At 39.0% G+C, this 26,211-nt stretch overlaps 1 protein-coding gene across 1 annotated transcript in view; it reads right to left on the bottom strand.

Moving 5' to 3' along the window:
• Positions 1–26,211, bottom strand: part of LOC126652773 (aldehyde oxidase 2-like) — a 42,844-nt gene that overhangs the window by 1,981 nt on the left and 14,652 nt on the right. The window contains exons 13-34 of the mRNA XM_050339878.1: positions 25,964–26,073; positions 23,661–23,845; positions 23,254–23,416; positions 22,969–23,061; positions 21,352–21,521; positions 20,782–20,893; positions 19,749–19,868; positions 18,973–19,069; positions 16,386–16,510; positions 15,143–15,276; positions 14,331–14,418; positions 12,378–12,464; positions 11,614–11,805; positions 10,342–10,569; positions 8,205–8,300; positions 7,321–7,449; positions 6,505–6,579; positions 6,083–6,135; positions 5,168–5,282; positions 4,135–4,200; positions 2,669–2,857; positions 685–852 (exon numbers count right to left, since the gene is read on the bottom strand). Of these exons, the coding sequence (XP_050195835.1) occupies positions 685–852; positions 2,669–2,857; positions 4,135–4,200; positions 5,168–5,282; positions 6,083–6,135; positions 6,505–6,579; positions 7,321–7,449; positions 8,205–8,300; positions 10,342–10,569; positions 11,614–11,805; positions 12,378–12,464; positions 14,331–14,418; positions 15,143–15,276; positions 16,386–16,510; positions 18,973–19,069; positions 19,749–19,868; positions 20,782–20,893; positions 21,352–21,521; positions 22,969–23,061; positions 23,254–23,416; positions 23,661–23,845; positions 25,964–26,073 (2,795 nt within the window). The remainder of the gene's footprint in view (positions 1–684; positions 853–2,668; positions 2,858–4,134; positions 4,201–5,167; positions 5,283–6,082; positions 6,136–6,504; positions 6,580–7,320; positions 7,450–8,204; positions 8,301–10,341; positions 10,570–11,613; positions 11,806–12,377; positions 12,465–14,330; positions 14,419–15,142; positions 15,277–16,385; positions 16,511–18,972; positions 19,070–19,748; positions 19,869–20,781; positions 20,894–21,351; positions 21,522–22,968; positions 23,062–23,253; positions 23,417–23,660; positions 23,846–25,963; positions 26,074–26,211) is intronic.

The raw sequence follows: 26,211 nt of genomic DNA, 5'->3' as shown, positions 1-26,211 counted from the left end.
TCTAGGAATACTTCTCATATCATGACACAGAAAATGAGCTTATATGAAGTAACTGGGACCTAGACAGTTTAGCCCATTACAGTGAATATCTTAAATTTACGCCCCTAGATTCTGTGGATGCCTCTGTCAGTGGTGATGCTCACATGTAAACATAAATCTAAAATATTTTATTTGGGAGTGCTCCTGTTCACCCAGCGTAGTTTTCACTCCATGTTGTGACAAGACCTGGATGCACATCAGCCCATATTTCCACCTACCTTGCTTTCCAGGAAGAAAAAAAAGCAACTGGGTTACATGGTTCGAAGTGGAATCAGTGTAGACCAGGGGCAAAGGACAAGTGATGGAGCACATCTAGCACTCTGTGTTTAGACACAGTCAAAGTTTCTAATGCAAATAAACTGACACTAAGACAAAGTACTTTCAAGGCTTTTAGTTTAAAGGAGGTAAATAAATCGAAGCATTACCACTGAGGAAACAGCACAGGTTCCTCAGTTCTGGACTGTCAGTTCATGTTACTCTGTCAACAGAGCTGAACAAAGTGCCACTGATAAAATAAAGTGCAGAGCTCTGCTAAATGTTGAAGAAAAGAGATTTGGCTCACTGATTCATCTGGGTGCACAGCCCATTCAGATGAAGGAGAATTAAGGAGTTGGCCAGCTCCGGAAAGGAATGAAAATAACTCACCATGTCAGTAAAGACATCAGCACAGGCCATGCGAATCCGCTCAACAGTCAAGGGGCTGTTCAGTGTGAAGTCCAGGGACAATCCTCTTTCTTTCCGTGTAGCAGCCACTGCATCTCGTATTGCAAAGAACACTGAGCTGCCCAGGAAGAACCCAGCCTCGCCCATGCCCTGGTAGAGGAGAGAGGCAGCTGGAGAGACTGGCTTTAGAAACTGCCAGCAGACAGTTAAATCAGCACATTTCTGCTGTATTTATCTGAAATATACTGAATCACAGCAGCTCAGTATTTGGTCATGTCCAGCATATTTGGATTCAACATACTTCCTTGGATCTCTGAGAACTTTTAAATCAGAAAACCATCAAGGACCAGAATTTGACTGGTGGGGGTAATTTTAAAATTCACAATAAAGCTACAGTATCAAAAAAACTTCCTGCCACGACTTCAGTGCTGATGTTATGAAGCTGTGAAATAACTCATGACTTCTCCCAAAGACTAGCTTTTCTATATCCAAGTGGAATTAATTCCTCATGATGAAATAGAGGAAGAAAGACTGCCCGCCTCCACTGTCCTCATAGCCCCTCTTGCATAGATAAAGTTTGTGCTGTCTAATTTTGAGAAGAATTGTGCCCTTAGTCTCTGTCTGTTTTCTTCATGGGGAAGAGGTTTTTTTACTCATTTACACCATGTAAGGCCATAAGAATATGAAGCAGACTTTCTTCTGGAAATTTCTATTCCTTTGTGTACTGGTTTTGGCTGGGGTAGAGTTGACTTTCTTCACAGTAGCCAATATGAGGCTGTGTTTTGGATTTGTGCTGAAAACAGTGCTGATAGCACAGGGATGTTTAGTTACTGCTGAGCAGGGCTTACACTGAGTCAAGGTCTTTGTTGCCTCTCACCCCACCCCACAGGCAAGGGGGCTGGGGGGCACAAGAAACTGGGAGGGGACACAGCCAGGACAGCTGTCTCAAACTGACCAAAGTCATATTCCATACCATATGGCCTCATGTTCAGCATACAGAGCTGGGGGAAGAAGGAGGAAGGGGGGGATATTCAAAGTTCTGGTGTTTGTCTTCCCAAGTCACCGTTAGAGGTGATGGAGCTCAGCTTTCCTGGGGATTAATATCTTCCTGCTGATGGAAATAGTGAATGAATTCCATTCCTTATCACACTTTGCTTGCATGTGCAGCTTTTGCTTTACCTTTTAAACTGTCTTTATCTCAAGCCATGAGTTTTCTCACTTTCACCCTTCTGATTCTCTCCTCTATCCCATGGGGGGCAAGTGAGTGAACAGCTGTGTGGGCCTTAGCTGCCTGCTGGGGTTCAACCATGGCACTTTGTTATACCTGCTCTACATGCATGGCTGGACTTGTGGGCATTCCTGTCTTTTAGTATCCTGAGGTTTACACCTACCTTTAGTTCTCCTTTTCTTCTGAGGTGCCTTTTTTTTGCTTTTGTTTTGAGTCTATGAACAGTGCTCAGTTCTAGCACTTAGTGGCTCCTCAGAGGGTGAGGTATCCTTAGGACAGAAAGAATGGTGCTCTGCCACGGCTAATAGAAAAACCAGGCTCTATTCCCACACCTATCACAGGTTTCCTGTCAGATTCTAGAATGTTACTTAATCTCTTGTCTCATCACTTCTCTGCCTTTAAAATTATAGCAATATTTCCTTTTTCCATCTGTACTCCTGTTTAGGCAATTAAAGCTCTTCAAGATGGTCTTTTTCACTTTTGATTTACAGCACAACAGTTTTGTGTTCTTTTACATAAAAGTTTCCATTTTGATTAGGGTTTCTAAGTGCTACTGCAATAGCAATAAATCATAGGAAGAAAATTAGTCCCAAAACCTGAGAACATCAGTGTTTACCAATTTGCTCCATAGCTAAAAATTTCCCCACCCCCCAAAAAAAAAGCAAAACATACCATACACTACAGTCTTGCAGCAGAATCTCCTGCTGTGCTTGCAAACAGTAAGTTTGGCATGTTTACCTTGGAAGAATAGATGGCAATTGAGTTGCGTGAATTGGGCAGTAAATAGACACGGAACTGCTCAGGAACATCACAGACAGCAGGGATCTTGTATGTATCTGGGCCAAGGGTGAGCTGCTCTCCTTTTGGGGAAAAGTAGACTTCTTCTAATGTATAAAGACCAACCCCCTGAATAAAGGCCCCTTCAATCTGAACAAAGAAAAAAAAGGTAAACTTTTACATTTCATTCAGTCATTTTTAAAGATAAAAACAGATATACAATCAGAACTTACTTTGTAAGATTACACATGAACTGGCATCTTTCCTTACATTAATCAACATAGACCTAAATAGGACAAGGCTGTCCTCATCTGACTTTGACAAATATTTTCATTGGCTCAGATTCTACTCTTCTGTATTCATGGCTAATCTCCCTGTAACTAGTACAGTTACCTTTGGTTTGCTCTTGCAAAACTGCCAAATAGAATTGAGTCAAATCCACAGCAACCCCAGTGAGGAGATATTTGTCTAGGGACTATGACATATTTAGTCTGCCCAATCTAATATTTGCTTAAAAAGATTCGCAGACAGCCAGTAAGTATATCAGACATAAATAGAGGATAGTTTGGATATGAAGAGAAAATAACAGACCGACGTCATGTAGGAAGGAACAACTGCTGAGTAGACACCTGGACTGTGTCAGTAGTGATGTAAACGTTGATGCAAGGTGAACATAGAATTAAACTGCTAAGAAAGAATTGGATTTGACAGATTTGGCAGTCCATGAGTGTGCAAAATGAACATAATATTTTAGGTGAAGGGCAAATACATGAGGATAAGCCTGTAATAGGACAAATAGCAGGATAAGAAAGGCTTTTAAATGGAGGTCACATTTTTAGGAGCATTTCCTCCGACTCTGCAAAGAAACAACAAATATCGTTTACAGTCTGAGTTCACCACTACTTTCTCATTTACAAATTTTTAGTGAGTGACACCACTTTTGTCACTGTTCAATGTGTCTAGATTCATGTAGTTGAATCCATCATACACAGCTATGGAGATAACAGACCTTTAAAGAAAGGTCTGATCCATCTCAACAGCCTTTTCCATTACATCACGGCTGAAGCCAACACTACTCTGAAGCTGGTTAAGATTTAGCCCTCAGTCAGTAATTCTGGGGTGGAGTAAACTGTTCAGGGAGAAAGTCATGAGGAGATTCAGGGTGCTAATCCTGTAGGACATTTCCGAAGTCCATTGGACCTGTTTTTCTCATCACATCTCAGAGGACGAAGAAGTACAAAAGGTAACTTTTATTTATAGCTACAAATAAAACCAAATCCATCTGTCAATCTAACATCCTTGAATATTAATGGGCAGTGTCTCATAGGCTTTGGTAGTTATTAAATTGACCAATAATAGCAATCATGTAGGCACAAATAGAAATTTCACTAACATTTGATATAAAGCAAAACTATGGAAATTCATACCTGTCCTATATCTATAGCTGGATTTATGCTAAAACAGGCATCCATGACAATGTCTGTTCTGATGTTCTGTTAAATAAACAAAAAGTGTTATACAGTTATATTTAAAATACACAACAAAGGGATCCTAAATAATCTATAGTTTCATCCATGAAAGATGTGTTATTAGAAATATTACAAACTTATTCTGAAACATGAAAGCTACTGGAGACAGACTGTATAGATGGAGAGTTTATTTCGATAAACAGTTTTTGGCCTGACACTTGGAATGTGATGCACACATCACACAGGATGATCATGAATTCAAGAATAGCTTTGTTCTCAAATAGAAACTGCATTGCTTGAAGTGATGTCCAGCCATCTCCTGTGCTGTGCTGTGAGTGTGGAAGCAGTCACTTCAACAGAAGCTCTTTATGTAGAGGAGGGGACAGGGAAGAATGTCTCAGGGGCTGTTACACAATGCTGTACAATGTCCACTGGCTTCTCCTCTTAAATCCCAGCATGGTGTAGTTTGAGAGGTTCACAGACTCCAGTGATTTTGGAGTCTAGCTCCACAGGGGCTACAGGATATCTGGCCATCTCTGCAGCCAAGTGTGCTTCCCCAGTAACCAAAGCCATTGAACTGGTCTCCATACAGTGCTGCTGAGAGCTCTCCCTGCACAAACTGCCCTTTGCAACTCCCCTTTATGTGACTGTGGCTTCACCTGTTTTAAATGTAGCTGTTAAACAGGAGACTGTAACTAATGGTATGGTTTAACCTGCAGGGTTCAGAAGGTCTAATTGAATTTTAAAGTCATCACATTATTTTCCACTTTCTCCTAGTGTTTCTTATTTTTCTGGTTAACATCAGGCTTCTATTGCAAGAAGAGGAAAAACAAATGATATTGTAAAGAGTACTACAGGCATTTATTGTTCTGCTGGCTGTATCTCTCTTCTTATTTTAAAAAATGCCAGAGAAAAAAATGCAGTAGGAATGTAATGACCGTGGACAGTTCACCCAACTCCAATTCAAGTTCACTGTGTTTTTTGACATTACCTTGTGGGCTCCTGTCAAACAATCAATTTCTACTTCAGAACATGCAACTCCAAAGAGAAAATATGGGAACGCATGGCCTTCCTCTGTGTCCCAGTTCATGTTTGTATCATAACCTCTGGAGGAAGTAAGAACACACCTCAGATTATCTGAATTTGATCGAGATACCTCCCACTCCCTGTCCTTGTCCTCACTGTCGAGATCACTAAAAGAATCACGTATCATGATATATGAGTTAACAGCTTTAAACTGAAGGAGAGTAGGTTTAGTTTAAATATGAGGAAGAAATTCTCTGCTGTGAGGGTGGTGAGGCACTGGAGCAGCTTGCCCAGAGAAGTTGTGGACTCTGCATCCCTGGAAGTGATCAAGGCCAGGTTGGATGGAGCTCTGAGCAACCTGGTCTAGTGGAAGGTGTCCCTGCCCACGGCAGAGGGTTGGAACGAGATGATCTTTAAGGTCCCTTCCAACCTAAACCATTCTATGATTCCCTGGTAACATGAACTCTCTAAGATGACTATTTCCATAGGATCCCAGTAGTCAAAGAGTGTAGCACCACTGATACGTTGTGTGGAACTAATCTGGGCACATTGGAGGGTTGCAAATCATGATGGCCATGGAACATAATTCCTTGTGGGCTTCCTGTGTCCTACGGTAATTGACCTTGGAGAAGACTTTGAGCATTGTCAAACTTGCTAACCAAGGATATAAAGTGCTACCAAAATCCTTATGGGTTGAAGAGAAGAATTCCTTGTTAAACGCTGCAGTCTCTGGTCAAGGCAACTCGTTAATGGTTTGGGTGCTGCATCTGATATGGCCTTAAGGAAGTTGAATGGGGCCAGTTTTATCCTTCCTGCAACCTACTGACAAAGTAGCAACTCCAGCGATGAGAAATTAAAAAAGATCAATGTCTTTCCTTACTTGAAATAGCCAGTAGCTGAAAGACTGATGCTTTGCTTGTGAGCTTCACTGATCTGCAAAAAGTATACTCATTATTAAAGAGAGAAAATGAAAAATTCTTTACCTCACATTTAAAGAAAAAGTGAAACTTAAAAAAAAAAAATTAAAGAAAGAAAGAGCCCTGAGTAAAAGCTTTATATTCCCTTGTGCCCTGGACATGTCTTTAAGAAGCAGGGGGCATTGCGAAACCACTAAAGTTAGCCAAATTCACCAGAACATTGTGTTGTACCACTTGCTTTTACACCATTTTACACCTAATTACTCTTTCTCACTTCCAGTTTAGTTCACGCAGTTCATTTCTCCCTCCAGAACAATGTCAGCTTAAACTCTACACTTACAGGTTTATCATAATTTAATACTAAGAACCATAGAGAGAGACTTACCCAGTCTTCCCATTTGCCATTAGGATTGTCTCTTCGAACAGGCTCCAGACGCTTCCAAAGGATTTGACAGGCATTCTAGGGAGAAGGAAGGTTGGACACCAGTGACTAACCCACCACCCCAAATCTATCTGCTCATTTCAAAGCGATACAGGCTCTTTCTTGGTGAAATTAGTTTGTTCAATTCATTCTGAGGGCTGTAATTCTGTTTATTTACCTACAATTTCTTTACTCTGCTATCTGCCAGCTAGAAAGCAGCACTTTGTGAAGACTGGCATTAGCAACTGCTCCAATGTAACTGAAGTATTCATGTGTCAGGCTATTGCTGAAACCATCAACAATGGGAAGATAAAGACCTGACTCTCTTCCTGCTTTGATATACTAGATGGAAAACCAGTGGCTGGAACGATTCATTACAAAATAAATGAAAGTAGAATTGGTCCCAAAGCATTTCAAAGGTTAAGGGTCTGACTATTAAGAACAGTACCTGAAATATAACTTATGCTAAATTTTCCTTTAAATTGTGTTTAAATAAAAAATAAAGATCCATAAATTCATCTAGCAGCAATCTAAAGAAGAACAGCACCCACGTTTGTAAACCTGATACAGGAGAGCAGAGCAAAGTGACCCTTTTTAACAGTGTTCTGTAGTTTATGTCACTTTAACTAGGCACATAAAGTAAACCAGCAAGTGGAATTTCAAGATAAAGAACTGCAAGCTGAAAAAGAACTGCAAAAAGAAAGTATATATGAATCCTCAGAGGGACATTCAGTATTCAACAGAATCACTAATTATATGAAAAATGGTAACAAGTCTAACCTGCACTGCTCTTGCATTGATTTCAGTTCCCACTGATCCTGCTGTGTATTTGCCGTTAGGCACAGTTGTTGTGCTTGTTTCACAGAAGTGGATGTATGACAGGGGTATCCCCAGCTCACGACTGGCAATCTGTGGTAAGAGTAAACAAAAAGACCCTCAGTGTCAATCGAGAGGCAGTCAAGAATTCATCCTGCCATTCATCTCCCTATATATTTGCACACACAGAAAAATTACCTATTTCAACAGGGCAAATGCTTGTTTCCTTAACAATTATTCTGTAAAACAAATATTTTATATATAAGTTCTATATAAATAATAGAAGATAAAACAATACAATCTGTATATCTTATTTTCTATCTCATTTGAAATGGCTTTGTTTGTGTTCCCAACTTATTGCTTTTCACAGTGCTCTAATATTCTGATGTTCATGCAGCTCATTTTGAAGAAGTGGTTTCATTTTAGCTCCAAAATAACATAGTTTTGGTTATCACTATTTACACCCGAAATGCATAAAAATTAAGTGGTGTTATCACTGATGTTGGATACATAACAAAGTTATATTTTAAACATTTTAAACTCTCTCTGCTATGAAACATTGGGGTCATTTTTGCACATGCTTTCTGTGCCCTAGCTCTCCTAATAACAGTGACGTTACCACAGAGATGTTTATCTCCTTTCTAGGTCTTGAAAGTGACTTTGATTATCACTTGTATTTTTCTTTTGAAGCTTTGTCTTCATCAATAACTCAAAAGCAACAACTCAATATTAAACTCATCTTTCTCATTTCTCTAGATCTTACCTATTACAGTTCTTACTGCAATTCATCCTTTTTGCTCAGTTATCTTCCTAACATTTTGTTTACCCTCAGGTACTGCCTAACTCACCTGTAACATCTTAGTGTGAATTCCTTGTCCCAGTTCAATTCCACCATGAGTGACCAGCACAGACCCATCTATGTAGATGTGGACAAGAGCTCCAGCCTAAAGAAAAGCCACAAATTTGGTGATTTTCTTACTTCACTGAACAAAGGTACATAAAAAAACACAACAAGGCAAAGACAGATTTAATTCACAAGATCAATGTATTATTAAGCTGGAGTGGAAATCCTCCAGCAGTCTGACAATAACAATTTTCACTGTTCTAAGACAGGACAGACTCTAAATAAGCTAGCAGTTATTCAAAGGAATTCTGCAGGAGTCACAGTAATTAGTTCAAATACAGAAAAACACATTTTTCTTCTTGTGAGATTGGATAAAGTAAGAACATGCTGGCTCTAGTTATAATGTGTGTGTATCCCCACCTACTACTCCCTCTTCATCTGGGACGAAAAAGGAGGACAGAGCAGAATTTGACCCTGGACTCAAAGGCATTTTCAACAGATGACAGGGTATCTCCTACAGTGAACAGCTAGAGAACTTTTCTTTTATAACAGACAATAGTGGAGTTGTACTTTTGTTTTCCTGAAACAAAGGGATTTGCATTGTATCCAGAGGGGCTAATAATAAACTGCTGTTCCTAGTCTCTAATTTTGATGGAGCACTGACACAACTGCTCTTCCCTTCTCTCTGGTAGGCTGTCAAGAGAATGGCTTAGAACCTGACTCCTTGTGTTTTGGTCCAGCCTTCTCCCAGTAAGTAGTTACCTTAAAGAGGAGAAATGCAAGATGCAGGTTGGAATGCAAGTAATGAACTTCAGTTAATGGTAAAATTGGGCATAAATAACTTTCCAAGGAACGATAATGAAAGAAATCAATCCCATAGAAGATATCCGCTCTGATGAAGGAATAAGTGGACATGAAAGAGAACTAGAAATTCTGTAAAAAGACATTTCACTGTGGCATTCAGTGAGCTACCAACACTCAGAGCTAACGGTAGAGCCTGAGAGGTGTTGTGAAATACAGTGCCTTGGGGACATCTTTTTGTTTGTTACCAATTCTACATTGACAAATAATGGTCATGTGATCTCTTTGGTGTCAGCTTGTGGTGTTTGCAAACAGGTGACATTTTGCTGCTGTCAGTTCAAGCCTTAGCTGACAGAGACAAGATTAAACAATAAATCTCTAAGATTTAAATCCAGATTTTTGGAAATTCAGTGCAATGCCTAAGCTTTATTTTGAAGATTTTGGAGGAACTGTAACTATTATTTATGCTTTTTTTAACCTTTTGTATCAGATGAATTGTGTTCCCTAGATTCAATGTTTCTTTACCATGAGAACATTGTTGGATGAAATATACTGAGCTCTCCCTGAACTCTTCATCTACAAACTTGTGCAGAAACAATCAAGGGATGGAATAAACTCCTAACTTATAGGCTATGTGGATTTCCTTTCTTATGCATTGTACCCTCATAAACAAACAACAATGTTTGTTCATTTAGTCTCAGACTCATTTGAAAGAGTTTTTTATTGAAGACCTGCATTAAAAAGAAGAAATAGTCAGAACTTTAAAGTTTCCCCCGAAATACCTGTATCTTATGCTATAAAAATTTCCAGTAGCAGAGCTTAACCTATAATATAAATGGTACTATCTGGACTATAGGAGTGATCATTTTTCTTACTATGGGCTAGGTTATGGAAGATTCCAGGTACCACATTTTTGTAGTGAATTACTTAATTTTATGCTGGATAAAGATGTCATGATGGGAATTAGAAATTCACATTTCTGTGAGGTGAATACTCATAAAATCATTGAATGGTTTGGGTTAGAAGGGACCTTCAACCCAAGGGAAGATCATCTAGTTCAGCCAAGGGAAGATCCTTCAGTCCAACCCCCTCTACCATGGTCAGGGGATACTTCACTAGAGCCCCATCTCATTTATAAAGCATTTACAAAGACCTTGGCCAGATAGAGCAATACTCTTCCTGACAGTATATCTCAGGGAATGGTCTGTTATACTAGTCCAGCATGTTGGAATTCTTTTCCCTTTCTCTTTCCTTTCTGCCTGTAGAGATTATACTTCCTCTATTTTTGGAGAGAAAAGTAGAGATCTTACATCACAAAAGCACTGTGTTGAAAGAGTTACCTGATGAAAATAAGTTGCATTAAATCCAACAGAAAACTTCATTGGAATGATGGCAATCCCTTTCTTTTTCCAATAATTTTTAGTGTTAAATTCTTCCACCATTACTTTTCGACTGTAGTAGTCAGATTTGTCCAAACATTCTTCCCAACATTTCCACAGATTCTCTGCATCAAACTTTTCTTTGAAGGATGTTAGGTTAACTCCTTTGTACATGTTTATTTCCCTAACCTAAACAACAAGCAAATTCAGTGCTGAAAGTAAACATTGCTTTATAATACATTGGTATATTGTATACAATATAATGCCATGTCATATAATGATACGATAATATAATTAATACTTATTTATATTAAACATAATGTCCTATCCATTACTGCTCAAATTACCTGATTTTTTTGCTCACATCAAATGCCTGTGAACTTGTGTCAGTGGGACTATTTACAAGGACTACTCAATGCAAAGAAGGTTGGTAAACTCAGATTTTAAATAAGACCAGTGAAAGCAGAAGTTAAAGCTAAAAATACTGTTTGTCCTTTGGAGATAGGTCTGAAAGCTTTCCTGAAATATGGTAAAGGACAGCAAGTAAATGGGAGAGGGAGAAGATTCAAAGAAATAGGGAAAAGACATGATGGTTGTCATCCTAGGAAAGTAAAATGATTTATAAACCATAGTTTGAAAATACAAGAGGTTGGTACATACAAAAGAGGCAAAGCTCACACAGGGTTAAGCAGCAGGTAAGGAAAGGATAGCTCTTGGAGACTGGAGAGGAAATGGCAACAATAAAAACTGTTGAGACACTCTGAAGGCTGGGGAGACAGGGATGACAGAGCTACCTTGTTAAACTGCTGATAGATAGATAGATAGATAGATAGATAGATAGATAGATAGATAGATAGATAGATAGATAGATAAAAAGTTGTTAATTCCAGTTCTGAGAGGTTGAGATGAGGGGACAGCTGAACATACACAAGGTGATCTAAAACTGGTCACACAGTACAAGAGATACTACTATTTTGACTGAAGCTGGTCATACTAACAGTAGTCACTAAATATTTTGGAACAGATTCTGAGCCAGTTTTCTCCACTCTTACCTGTATTATATCAAGTATTATTCCATGGAAGCATAGATGCTGAATAAAGTACCATTCAGCCCAAGTAAAGTCGGTAGATTGTTTCTACAAAAACTGGCTTAAGCTCAAGGAGCTTCTGATAGTCTAAGTCCTAGAATTGTCTGTTAACTGATGTTTTATTTGGCACTCTTTACTCTTTTACCTTCTCATGTGGTAGGCCAGTCTGGGTCGCCACAGCCACAATGCAGGTCTCCATAAACAGACCTGCCTGGGGAAACCCAAATCCTCGGAAGGCAGTATTGGAAGGCAGGTGAGTCTTGCAGGCATGTCCCCTGACTCGGAGGTTGGGGATATTGTATGCATTGTCCACTTTCAATAAAATGTACTCAATCACCTGAAATAAGAGAGGAAAGTTGTTCAAATGGTTCATTTTCCTTTATAAAGACAGTGAAACTTGTGAAAGACACTCAAGAGACCAATAAGATGTAATTGGTTTAAGGAGGAGTAGAACTTCACTCAGAAGGGTGTTGTTCTGCTGGTTTTTACACCAGTGTAAGCAAAGAAATCATGTCTAAATCAGAGAAACTGCATTTAACTCCTAGGAATTGCAAGAGCATAAAGAAGCATTACTAAGGGAAAAATCAGACCTTCAATCTTGGGGAAGTGAAGAAATGAGTTTGTGATAGTATGCTAGATAATAAAACCTAGTGTCTCTTTGTCGTCACAGAACTTTTAATTCTCAATTTTCTGGGTCCAGTATGACCTGACAGGAAATATTGTACCTCCTTAAAGATACTCTATAATTGACATCTGGGCCACAGATGCATTTTTGCTTTAGGTAGATGAGAGTTGTACTTAACAAGAACAGGAATATTCTTAGGAGAAATAAATTACGACAAAGGGCTGTTATTTTATTTTTGTGATCAGTTCAGTCAGTGTAATTGGTGTCAATGAAGAAGAACTTACCAACTCAGATTCATCTTTTGTACAGCCACCATTTATGTAGCACTGAAAATCTGCAGCTATTATTCTACCATCATTCATGAATCCAACCTGTAATATAGCAACTGATGCATTAGTGGTCTTTTCTCTCATGTATTTCAATTTTCTCTTTATAAATAAGAAATATCACACCCAAGGTTCACAGTACAGAACTGAATTGGAAAGATCACCTGCACAGATTTCTGTCTCTAAGATGGTATTGGTTTGGATCTGAATACAAAAACCAAAAAGCAAAATACATACAAACCCCAGAAAACATCAGAGTACCTCAGCTGCCCCCAAAGCTGTTCTCCCACAGAGACACTGACTGCACTCACACGGAATCTGAAAAGCTTGGTCACTGCTGTGTTGAGTATGAACAGAGACCAGACAGAGGATGACAAGAACACTAAAGAAAATATTCACTATGATTATACTAATTCTACTTTCTGAAGTATTTATTTTGTAATAATGTTTTCACCATCTAGGCAATATAGCAACATGAGCCACTGAGGCATATGTTTTGCAGATTACATGTTCAGAAATACCCACCAAATTTGATTTGGTTCTGATTCTAGTTCCTCCCTCTTCAGCTCTTTTTTTTTAAGGTAATACATGGGTTTATATTTTAATGCATTATATAATAATATTCAAAGGAGTACAATCACAGAAAACTGCAAAGTAAGTGGAGATCAACTTGTTGAGTTATATGAACTAATGCAGCTCCACCATGATTAAGGATAAGAAACCTCTAGACAATGAATATTATTGCTGGCTAAATCCTGCACAGCTGCAGGATAAGAGATGGGACTGATGGGGAGAGTGTTTTTTCCTTAATGTAGTTAATCAATTAATACAGGTTTTGCAGTTATTGCATTTAATTAAAGAAAAGGTTAGCGTTGGGGTTAGGTTTAGGATTTGAGAGATCGAGAACAACATTCCTTCTCCTTCAAAATTGTAGCTGTTATCCAAATTTTAGGAAAGAAAAAAAGGGAAATTGTAACTACATCAAAACAGAATATGAATCATATATCTATGGGGGCTTATTGAAAAGTTCTGCCCCAGCAACATATTTTATCCTAGATTTAAAATGATAATCAGTAAATGGGTACCCAGAAGAATATGAAATACATATGCTATTGACATCTGTCAATCCCAATCCTATTCCTTGTCTTATGGTTAGAACAAGATTTAACCAAAAATGAAACCTTCCTCCTTTCTTCTCCCAAACCAGTTCTAAACCTAGTCTAATCATAACTAGAATTGAACAGTATCTTTGGGAGCAATACCTTCAGCAAAATTAAAAATATAAGCAGGAACAGTCATCAGCCAAACTCTCCCACTCACGCAAGAGTCCCTAGAAAAGCCAATTCCTCAGCCCCTCTTTATCCAAACAATATTGAACAATAAACCTTGTCCTGGAGGGCTTTAGTGTGTTTAATTCATACACCAGCACCAAGGAGAAGGGCTTTGCTCCTGCTACAACCGGCTTCAAAGCTGATTTCAGTGCTGCCATTGTTCACCTATATAATGTGAGGATTTAGAAGTCAAAAGTGAGAGTTTTGCTACAAGTTGAATCTTGCATTACCTTTCAGGGCTGTCTTTGGATTGGAGGAGGGGCTCATGTTCAATTCTGATACCCAAATTTGTGATCTGCAGTTGGGGTAGGGCTGATGTTAGCAGTGTTCTAAAGTAAAGAAAGGGATGGATGGTTCTGCTTTTTCTGGATATTGCACGGGCTGTAGGAGTAGCTGTTGTTTTGATTCTTGCCATATGGCAGGGTACGTTTAGGACTGGAGAAGGTTGGTGCTGGATTAGGATTTCAGAAGAGGAGGAGTTTGGTTTCTTACTATGTCTTGTTAGCCAATGGAATTGTGCTGATTTGTCTCAGAAGAAACTATTACCCAGTGACTAAGCGAAATATCTTCCTTCACTCACTTTATATTTTCCAAAGAAAGGGTGCCTTCCACCAGTGATTAACATATCCATGTTTCTTTCCAGGACAAAACGGACTGGATGCCCGGTCCTAAAATGAACAGTAAAAGAATCCACATTTATTACAGCCTGTTGACAGATTGCAAAGGACATTAGATGTACATGGCCAAACTCCTAGTGGTGGGTGGCAATAAATCAGTCCATTCAATGTTTTTAATGTTTTAGTTTCTTATTAACCTACCACCATGCCTGAGTTTAGGCTGATTCAGTGCTTCTTTTTTTTTTTTTTTTTTTTTCCCCCAGGAGAAACAAAGTAGAGGAAATGAGCTTTCCTGTGGTTTTCCCTTCAGCTTCTCAACAGGGGATGCAAGTTCCATGAAGCATGCACAGGACATGGAAAGGCCAGGAACTCAAAGGACGGCTGTGACACAAAGGGCTGATGTGACCACACCTATGTATTAGGATAAAATACACTTCCACTGAATATCTAGAGTGGAATTCACATCCCCATGTCTCACAGAGGCCCAAATGGTTGTGATTTGTACAGATCATTCCAGAGGGAAACTGCCTCCATGCCTTTATTTTAGCTTTAAGATTGTAAGTGAATACCATTGTCAAAAGCCCAGAGAATATTCAAGCTGCTAAAGATTTACTTCACTTTCAAGATTTACTGCTAAAGAGATAAAAAATATGATGTCATCAGGATAACCCTCCAAGCAGGGTTCAGGACCAAAGTTTCTTTTTAATTCAGTCTTGTCATTTTAAATTTATTTAAAATGTTAAAACACTCCTTTGATTCAGTGAAATCAACTTACTTGTTGGCTGCCACGGCTGCAATTACAGCAAAGAGGGAAGGTTTAGTGATCTTCCCACCAAACGCTCCACCAACACGTTTCACATGGCACATAACCTTGTTGGACTGGAGGTTTAAAGCTGAAGCCACTAATTCCTGCAAAAGTGAACAATCCAGAATTTTACCTGCCAAAGTACATTAAAAAGTGCCTGTTTTCTATGACTAATCATATATTAAACGCTGTCTCCTGGGCAGAAAAATAGAGTTGCTATAGGTACAAATAAACAAAAAAATTCAAGCACTGTGCAGTCTTTAAAGAACAGTGAAAATGTAAAAAACAGCTCTGAAAACTAGTTTGGTTATCTGATGCCAGGTATGATAATGCCTATATAGAACTGCACCATTCACTGGCAGCTGGAGATAAAGCATCCACTAGAATAGCAAGCTAAGTGGAACAGTGATTGTTTAGAGCACACTAGAAAATGTAACTAAAATACTGACACTGCATTTTGAAAATACCTCCTCTGACAGTGTTTCAAGAGATGTAAGTAGAGGTTTAAGTTGTGGGGCTGACAGGAAAAGCTGAAAAAGTGGAAGCCAGTGATGAACTGCAAAAGCTAATACTAAACATATAGAAATTAACATTACTATTCTTTGAAACCGTTGTTTTCTACAGGCCTACAATCCAACTCTGATGTTAACTAGAACTTGTTAACTTTTTTTCACGTAATTTCACATAACTCATATGCATTATTGTTTCCATATTAATGTATCATTATTTACATGTGATCATGACCCCCATCATCATCAATGTAACTACTCCTATGAGCAATGCAATTTGTCTGAAATACGCTTTTTGAAGAAAAAGCTGCAAAAAAGTGATTGCCCAGGATTGCACTGATTCTCACTGATTTTAGGAGGATTTGGTCAATATATGTAAGACAGAATTAGTCTTTTCTCAATAAGATTACAGTCATATGATCTATCCAAGACACCCCTTGTTCATCCCATGGTAATGCTGCTCATTTGTGTCTGTACTGCCTTGTATAACACAAACAGCACCATACTGTTCCATTCAGCTTCAGCATTAGTAGTCAGGCCACTTACTTCCATAAAAAGATTCAGATCAATTAATCTGAATTGGGAACACCATCAGGGAGTTTCAAGCGAAGCAGAGAAGACTGGAAGCAACTCCTGGTCATGTAGTTCAGCTTTAAGGTTATTTAGGAAGGTAAGATACAAATCTCAGTAATACTTTGTTTTACCTGTACATCTGTTGCATGCTGAGTTGACACATACACATCCATTTCTTTATCCTCCACTCTTGGAATAACAAGTACACTGTTTGTTTCCATGTAAAAATGTTCCTGTCCTCCCACGTGCAATTCACCTGTTACATATATATAATTATTGGAAAATATAAACTGGGCTTCAAATGAACTGCAAGGAAATTTATATTTGACTATGTATATATATACAAGGCAGAGAAAAAGAGTTTTGCCACAGAAGAAAAATAGATTAATTTATTTTTTTATTTCTTTGTATCCCAGGTTTGCACCTCTTTTATTTATAGACCTGTGTTTATTCAGAGAAAATTATTCAGCCAGTATCAACTCAATATGTCATGCTTTTTCTTTTTCACATGGTTACATCTCTTCTGCTATAACAGGATTATAATGTCTTCTTGTGAATCCCTCTATGAGGGAAATTATAGCTTTCCTCTTCCTTTTTATTCTCTTTCCCCTTTTTCTACCCATTTCTATCCAACACTTCATCTTTGTGCCACTTTCCTGTAAGAGAGGGATTTCTGTCAGCACAGCATCAAAGCTAATTCTGCAAATTCTCTGTGTAACCTTAACTTGATGCCATCCTTGAGTGTGACATTATTTCCCTAGAGGTTATTCCTGAGACACATTTCCTAACACACATATTCAAGCAGAAGCAGTGGGAATCAGAACTGAAGCCACTAAAGGGTGACATGACATTTATTTGGGAACAGTTGGGAAAAGTCAAAATCAGAACAGAAAAAAAAAAATCAATCACAGGCCATGAACCTACATAGAGAAGATTGAAAGAATTGAGTGGGCCCAAAAAAGTGAAGAAAAAATGAAACCTCAAATGGAAGGGGGCTGCAAAGAGGAATAGTCTGTGCTACATGCTCCCAGTAGAGAGAACAAGAAGCATAGTAGTACTTAAATTACAACAAATTGCTTTGATGATAGGAATGGTGAAGCACTGGAAAAAATTACCTGGGGAGACTGCAGAGTCATAATGCTTGGAGGCCTCCAAGAACAACTTAGATAAATCAGTTCATGGTACAGATAGAATTGAGGTTGGCAAAAGGAAAAGGAGCTGATTGTCTGCTATCTTCCCTTCTGTGATGAAGCAGGTTGTAATTCATGTGTACTTAGTAGTCAGTGGAGAGAAAAACTTGGTTGCAGAAATTTAGGGAATGGTAACAGCTTAAGGTAGGTATGATAATATATCTCATGAGAGGACAATCAGAAAAGCACGTGAGCAGGACACAAGTTGTGTAAGCATATGTAGGGTGCTCACTAATAAATTTTGGAGCTGCATTCAGGTGTTAGAAAGACAGATTTAGGGGAAGTGTTAAAATAGGCCAAGCGATATCTTGGTATCATATACCTTAATTTTATTGTCTTTTTACACTGATAAAAGCAAGTTGAGAAGCACAATCCAGATTAAATCAGGGATACTAACTCAGAAAGCAGTTTACACAATTGGCTGTCAGTTTGCAAAGCTCATGATGTAGAATCACAGAAGAGTCTTTTCTGGGTCTGATGTTACCTCACAGTTGCTTTAACAATTAATGATTAAACTATAAACAATATCAAACTGGAAAAGGTTGCAAGCCCTTTAAAGGACAGGTTTGTATTTCAAAGTGATTGTTCTACATTGGAGGAAGGGCCTAAAGTCAATGGCATGAAGTTCAGAATGGGCAGGTGGCAGTACTTTAGATAGCACTGCTGAACCAGAGCCAAGCAGGGATTACAGAGGAGCACAGCTTGGCTGCACATCCACAGCTGATACCACTACAACAACCTACTCTGGCTCTGATACCACTGTTACATAGAATTTCTGAGACACTCCACTTGGCACTGCTGAAACCTCATCTGAAACATTACTGTGGTGAAGTTGGATGTAGTAAAATTAGAGATGATGGAGAAGTGAGCAGTGGCAATGATAAAGGTTAGCAGACATGATTTATGGCCCAAAGATGAAAGGATTCTGTTTAAGAGGGTGAACATTTAAAGTTTGCAGGAAAGGACATTTAGATTGGGTATTAGAAAAAAAGCCTTCTAATTATGAGGACTTTTAAACTCCAGAGCTTGTGAAATATTCTTCATTGATACTGCTTAAACATAGGTCTGATACCTATGAACAGAGTATGCTCTGGAACCACTGGATTGTGTTTCTGATTTGAAGACAGTGAATTTGGTGACTGTAGGAGTGGTATTCCAGACCAGTTTACTCTGATACCCTTGTTTCTGGGACCAGCTCTAAATCAAGCAGTCAGCTTAAAATGGGATAAGGTAAGTTAGCTAACATCCATAAACAAAGCCTGATTGAACTGTAATGTTTGTCCTAGGGTACTTTATTTTAGCGAGACAAGGAAATGGAGTTCAGTCACCATGAGCTAGCAGTTGCTAGCTAAGCTTTATTTAAAATATGCCACATTTCAGCTCCATTCCTAGTGAAGGGGAAAAAAACCAACAAGAGTAAGGTTTTTTGAGAAGAGATGAGAAATTTAAATTCATCCACCAGCTGGAGATAGATTCTGAACTACTCTAACTCTCCTCCCTTTCCTGATGCACTTAATGTTTTAACTACCTTCTATTGTTTCATCAGCAGACTTGAATCCTTTCACAATATCTCCTTTTTCTATTTTCCTTTCTTCAGTGATATATGAATTATGTTTTATTGCATCCTGCAGTGAGAAATAAAACAAACATGTTAATTGTAAGTCAGAAAGTCAGATGATTTTTATCATCCATATGATCCTTTTTCAGATGGACAGATGGTTGTAGCTAAGTATTAGAAGGAGCACGATGGTTTTTCCGCTATTAGAGAGGGTTTTTCTTCACTTTTTGTCATAGTTCATGTAATTCTCTTCTTCCTCCAAATTAGAAAGATAAATGTCTGTTAATGACATTCAGAACTGTTGACAATATTTCAGAATCAGATTGTTTGCTACTGAAAACCTGCCAGGCTGGAAAATTTTCAGAACATGGATGTAGGATGTGTGATACCAGCACTTCTGCCACCATAAGTTCTCAAATTTAGTTTTATACTGATGTACTACTGCTGAGAATTGCTTACTTAAAACTTTCTGACTATTCTTTAGTAATTTCTACCTAGATCTACAAAGACCACTCTCCGATATCCTGGATGAACATGTACCTAGGAAGATTTTTTTGTGTTTCTAGAACCAAAATTTTGGAAGCGATTTATAAACTTTTTACACTTCATCTTCAGAGCCAATAAAGTCATATCTCATACCAGAAAAAGAAAAAGCCAAAGCCTGGCAGAGCTCTGCCCAAGGCAGGAAATAGTGAGTGAGGTGACAGAGAGCTCTGGCAGACAAGGGAGAGGAGACAGATTGTTACCTCAATAGTCAGAATTGGGTCCAGATCTTCATAGACTATCTTCACCTTTCCAGCCCCACACTTTGCCTGAGTCAATGACTCTGCAACCACAGCACAGATTATCTGACCAACACAAATCACCTGCAACACACCAATGTATTACCCAAGTTAAAAACACAGGAGTGGTTAAGTTCCCGTACAGAAAGTGTTTTGAGGAAATACATTCTACTCAAATGCCACTTCTGTATTCTGTTTCTCTAAGAATATTATCCCAGTGTAGACTTATCTTCATTAGATGAGAAGCCTATTAGCATCTTTCATTTGCTGCAACATTTCTGGCATCAGAAATGCTGCTGACATCAGTAGTTATGAACATTCCCCTGTGTTGATCCTGAGGTGGCCAAATACTGGGCCAAGTAAAATCCCATCTGCACAGACTGCTTTCCTTGTCTGTATTCAGAAATGAAGGGAACTCAGAGAAACAAGAATAGAGAGGTAAGAGCAACACATTAGGAATTAATTCTTGCCCTATTGCAAATACCATGCAACAGCATCACTTGTGATGGACACAGCCTGAGCCTGGGACATTCTGCACAGTCGAGTTGGCTGCATGGATCTATAAATTTCTTAGCTCTGTTGATGCTTGTCAAAAAGAAAAGTGCTATCTCCCATTGCCATATTCTAGTGTATAATCTAGCAATTAATTTCATATTGGTTTCAACTAGGCAACTCTCATTTTATTTGTCTCATCTTTTAAAATGTCAGATATCATGGCTGGTTTATACTTTCTCAGAATCATGACAATCACTCATTTATCAGCCCTTAAGGAATCATGGTTTATTCACTTTAACCCCAAGTTATTTAAGGGAGTTTTTCCTTTCTCTCTTACTGGGGAATGGTAATTCTGCTCAGCCCAGTTTGCCTGGCTCTGCATTAATTGATTTTGCACTTACTTTCAATTCATAGGAATAAGATGATACTTGCAAACTCACTTTCCTATTTTATAAATAACTGTACCAAAAGGCCCAGAGACTCCACCAGAAGCAAGAAATACCTTATCTTCTGCATATGCTTGCTCATCTTCACCATTTTTCCCTGGAACATCTTTTGCTGTCACTACATCAACCACTCCTGGCACCTGAAGGGCTTCTGATGCATCAATTGATCTGGAAAGAAGAACATGCACATAAATGAGTACAGTATGTGGGACAAATAACTCTAGTACAAGTAAATCAGTGAACTCTGGGACAGGAAGATAATCCACTTAGTATTCTCATGACAGATCTCTACACAGAGAAGGGGAATGTGTTGATTAGCATATTGAGAAAAAAAATAAATGGAAGGCATGAGCATCTGTGTGTGCATGGCACAGAACAGCTCTTTCAGTGCTAGTTCTAGTACTTACAAAATATAAGAATATATTTTTTCCACATTTTTCTTGTACTACAATGGGTGAATGCATTAATGTGGACTCTGCTTTCCATATCTGACACTTTTTAAAGCACACAGCAGAGAACTTCTTGCCTCATTTGTAATACATACCTCATCATATGGCCAAATCAGATAACAAAAATAGAAAATACTTGTCAACATACTTATGTGCTTGTAGTTTTTTCTTACTTACATGATCTTTGCATGGGCTTTAACGCTGGTGACCACAGCCAGCGAGAGTTCTCCATCCACGGGACGAATGTCATCGATGAAAACTGCCTCACCAGTGGTGTGCTTAATTCCTGACTGGTGCATGATGGGGCGGCCCACAGGATCTTGTGGAGACTGTCCTGGGTCAACATCCTGCAACACATGTTATCCTCAAGACAGACCAGTAATTATAGGAGCCTTTACTCAAAAACACTTTCTGAGGATATTTTGTGATTAAAAAAACCATGTGGAACTATCTAGATTTTATGAGGATGTTTGTGGGATGCATTATAAAGGACTGATTAAATTTTTAGATCATGCTGTATCGGCACCAAGGTGGCCCTGGCAGACACCTGAGAAATATTGGATACCATTCATGTCTAGTACATGGCAGTCTCTTCTGTGGAAGGATTGCATTAAATAAACAGAGGTGGAAAAACCCAAGAAAAATATAGGTAAAAGGGACAAAATAACCAGTTCCCACAGTGGAACCATAGCAGATAAAGGAGAGCTAAAGTGATTTGGATCTTATAGCTGGCCTGTCTGCTGGGTCCACACTGCTTCTGATAGCACCTTGTGCAAGCCACACTCTTACACACTTCACCATCACCACTGCTTCAAACAATCATAGCTCATTCTGTTTACTTCAGAGAAAACGTATCTTAAATCATGACTATATTCAGGAATCATTGTGATTTCTTCTTGCCCATGTTCCTAAAGAGACAGGTAAATTAATATTCTGGATAGTGTTGATTAGACTAAAAAATGTGGTTTTTTGCTGTTTAAATTCCCATCAGTTCCCTCTATTACTTCAAAGACAGCCTGTAATCGAAAGAATTTCAGACATACTTAATTAAAATACATCCTTGGTGCTCTCTGTTGTTGAATTGCTAATAGTTCACATGAACTTGAAACAGATTATTATGGGGGACCATGAAAATCTTCCAACATTTATGTTTTGATTGGGTTTTTGCCGAGTAAAGAGTTCTCTGTAAAACCTATCTTTTTAGTCTCTTAAAGATCAAACCCCAAGTTCTCGGCTGATGCTGAAAGTTTTCAGTGAAAAACTGTTAAGAAGCAGCAAAAGTTTGATTTTAAAAGTTTTTAAATTTTGCAACAAAACAAAAAAAAAGGGGGAAAAAGTCCTGATGAAATTTGAAATTTTTTAAATTGGGATCTTCTACTGAACAAACTTTTTCACATGCCAACCACCTTTCCTTTTTATGCTGTAGCTTTGCAAAGAAATCTTTCAGGCTTAAACAACCATAGAAATGCTGCAGTAGGTTATTTCATTTATTTGTACTGAGGCCCACCAGGCAGTTTAACTAAATTCTGCTGAGCTCTTTCATTGCTCAAAGCTGTGTTCTCTGCTTCAGCAATGTCAGGACAGCCTGATCTGCACAACATCTTGAAGGCAAGGAGTGCATCTGTACCCTGAAAGAGCAGGAAATCAACAAAAATATAACAGATTTCCCACAGCATCAAATGTTTCAGCATCTTCACATTACAATTAGTAGAGGTTTAGGAATGGAAAGTTAGAAGGCAAAACACTCTTTAGAAAAGAGGGTCTGTGGCAGTCCCAGCTACAAACACACCTCACCTGATAGCCCTGGACCCCCTGGGGAACACCACTTTGCAGCACTCCCAAAGCACTCACGTTCTCCTGTGAAAGCTCAGCATACCTGAAGGGATCCTGAAAAGAAGGTGATGTCAGAGCAGTGTTGTCAGACCCTGATTTCTAAAACAAAAGTTTTCACCTCACATGTTTTGAAGTAAAGCGTAGCACCTTTACCCTTTCCACTCACATCCCTTAATCTTTAAAAAAGCAGAGTTTTCCTGCAGCCTATATGCTGCTGGGGGGATGCAATTCTTGCCCAGTGCTTACCATCTGATGTAAACCATGTAACACTTCCAGGTAAAATCTGAAAAGAAAGCTGACAAGCAGAGTTCTTCTATATTCTACTTTTCCACCTGAAGCTGATGGAGGGAGAACAATTTCCTCCAGCACCAGTCTGCAAGCTTCATTCAGCATCTGATCATTCCATTGCCTGGTAAAAAAAGCAGACTAACATGAACACACATCTAAGTAACAAGTGGCTGAAAATATTGTGAAGGTTTTGGGAAGTAATAAGTGCGTAAAGTTATATCAAGAAATAATCTACTGTTAGAGAGGACAGGTCAAATACAGACTATGAGAGGCTGATGGTGGGATGTCCACTGGCGCCATCAAGCAAACCCCACGCTTCACTATGACTCCTTCCTTTTGGTTAAATACAGTGAGATATGCAGTACCTTCCTATGAGCTGCTCACAGGACTTCCTTGCACTGAGTGTGGTTGAGCCAATGCCTCCAAATAAAACACTCAGGTCTGCAATGGTGTCTGTGCCCGGATGGAAGAGCACTCGCATTCCAGAATTCACTATGGACAAAGCGTTTTTCTGTCTTTCAGCCTGTCTGAAGGCTGAAATAAAGTCATCCTAATGGGGGAAAAAGGAAGGAAAAATTCCATCAATGTCAGAAATTACTGAAATCTATTTTTTTTTTTTTTTGTATTTTAGGTGTTACCAATGCCCAAAGTTTCAGTCAAACATATTTTTCTTGAAGTACTAAACTAATCCTAGACAGTCATACTAAGAGGGGATGTTATTTGAGGTTATCTACATGTGAGAAAACATGTAAAATTTTAATAACTTTATCAGTGGTTTAAGAATTTCAGAGAGCTGGAGAAGAATCCTTGTCCTGATATAAACCACTTCATATATATGGCCTGTATGCTCTTTAATTCCAGTTTAGATATTAGTGGTTTCTTCCCCAGGACATGGAGGTCCCACCATGCTAAGGACCCTGATTTTGTGAAGATGTTACACTCAGAGATTTTACATTTTATGCTATAGTAATGGCATTTACAGAGGAGGCACTAGAAACACCTGGGCTTTCTACTGTCAGAAATATTTTGTTCTGGGGAAAAAGCCACATATTTTAAAAGGAAACATAACAGCATTATCTTTCATGATCAGGCTTGAGTCTCATGATGAATCATTTGAAGAAAGTACATGACGTGCTCTTTCTGGAGCCCCAGAAAGAAACTTCAGAATCGGAGAGCCACAAAACTTTTAAACTGGGGGTTAGCAGGTTAGGTCTTCACTACAAGTATGTGATACTCTCATGACAAGCTTAAAATTCAGGATTACACGTTGAACAGCGAGTCTTGTCAGAGACAGAAAATCCTCTCAACAGGATTTATATTGCTTTGCAGAAGCAACTTTCACATCAGACTGCCCAAACCCAAAAGCCAGCAGCTGACAGGAACAAGAGGGAAAACTGACAGCCAAGTTTCCATCTGCACTTTCTGTTCACAAGTCTTGCAAAAAAACTGTGTGTGTGCCTTTTCATTATGTCAGCAGAGTTAATCAAACAGGCGATTCAGCATGAAAGGGAGTGGCAGGAGCAGCCTCCCCAAAAAGTGGTATTAATTTTCCATGGTGAGACTTCTTAATCTCACATGTTATTCATGTGACAGTTGATAATTTTCCTGCTCTCCAAAGCAATCTTCTGACTTTGCCAGCAGTGCTATTGTCATTTTGTTGTCATATTGTTCATTTTGTTGTCCCCACCTCTGCTGTTCCTGAATGCAACTGTCTCTGTCTGAAAGGCTCTGAAATATCCTTTGTGATAGATTTGGCTTTGTGGCACAACTTGTCCTTGGACAAAGTAGGCTGGTATTTCTTTTTTCTTTTACTTTGTGGAATGAAGTAACCCATTTCTCCTTAATTTTCTCTTCCAGGCAGTTTGTTTCTCAAATCACTACTAAGACACATAGTTTCTAGGCAGCACAAGCACTGTTACTGCCAACACAGACTATGCTTTTGCAGGCTTTGAGCTCACGGGAATCCCTTTGTTTTTCATGGGAAACCTGCCATGGCTGGCCAACCTTTCACTGGCAGAAGCCTCATCTAGCAGGAAGCCACATGTGTCTAATAGGCTGCACTGCAGTGGGCAGCTACTCTGGGACTGAGCCTTGGATGTCAAGGTCGGCGGAGACTCCTGTGGTCACTCCCTCACTGACTTATCCCAACATGCCAGCTTGTAGCCGGGTCTTCCCCTACCCGCCCCGTACTTTTCCTCACATCCACTAGAGGGATATCTAAGAACACAGTAACCAGGACACCATTTCCTCTGCCCCGAGCCCCTCACGCCACACGCTGCCACCTTTGGTCACAGCAGTCAGGACCTTGTTTTTTGAGTAGTTGCACGGACAACGCAGGATTATTCATTGTAAATCGCTAATTACCTTTCTGGCTGAATGCTATGTGACAACGTGGCACTTTTCCTGCAAATATTTAGGCAGCCTAAATTTCTGTGTCTGGAAGGGGCAGAAGCACACATTTAAGACTAGGGGAAAAGCAGTAAGAGACCCAAAAGAAGCAGAAGATGATGGAAGAAGTGGGAGACGTGATGGAAGGATGCCAGAACTTTCTTAGCTACTTCCAAAGCAGTAGTAGCCTGCATGTTTCAACACCTACTGGAAATAATGGATATATTGCTAATAACTACCCTGGAACCTGAATGAAACTTTTGAAATATCAGGGTCTTACCTTCACAGAGTATGGAATGAGAACAGAAACAATGACCTCCTTGGCATTTAAGTCTGCATGCTCAGAGCCAGCAAGGAAATGATCATTTAAAGGAATCTGTCTTTTACCATCTGTTGGAGAAAACTGTAGTCTGTTACTGAATGTGAAGCAAGAAGGAAACATTTCTGCACTGCAGATTCAAATGTTGTTGAGTCTGTGCAAATATTAAGGCCAATACGGCCTTAGAACTGTCTGCACCATTCAGGACA

This window comes from Myiozetetes cayanensis, unplaced genomic scaffold (assembly GCF_022539395.1).
Source record: "Myiozetetes cayanensis isolate MyiCay16 unplaced genomic scaffold, myiCay2020 scf9, whole genome shotgun sequence".
In the NCBI taxonomy this organism is placed as follows: Eukaryota; Metazoa; Chordata; class Aves; order Passeriformes; family Tyrannidae; genus Myiozetetes; species Myiozetetes cayanensis.
This window is presented reverse-complemented; position numbering and strand designations above follow the sequence as displayed.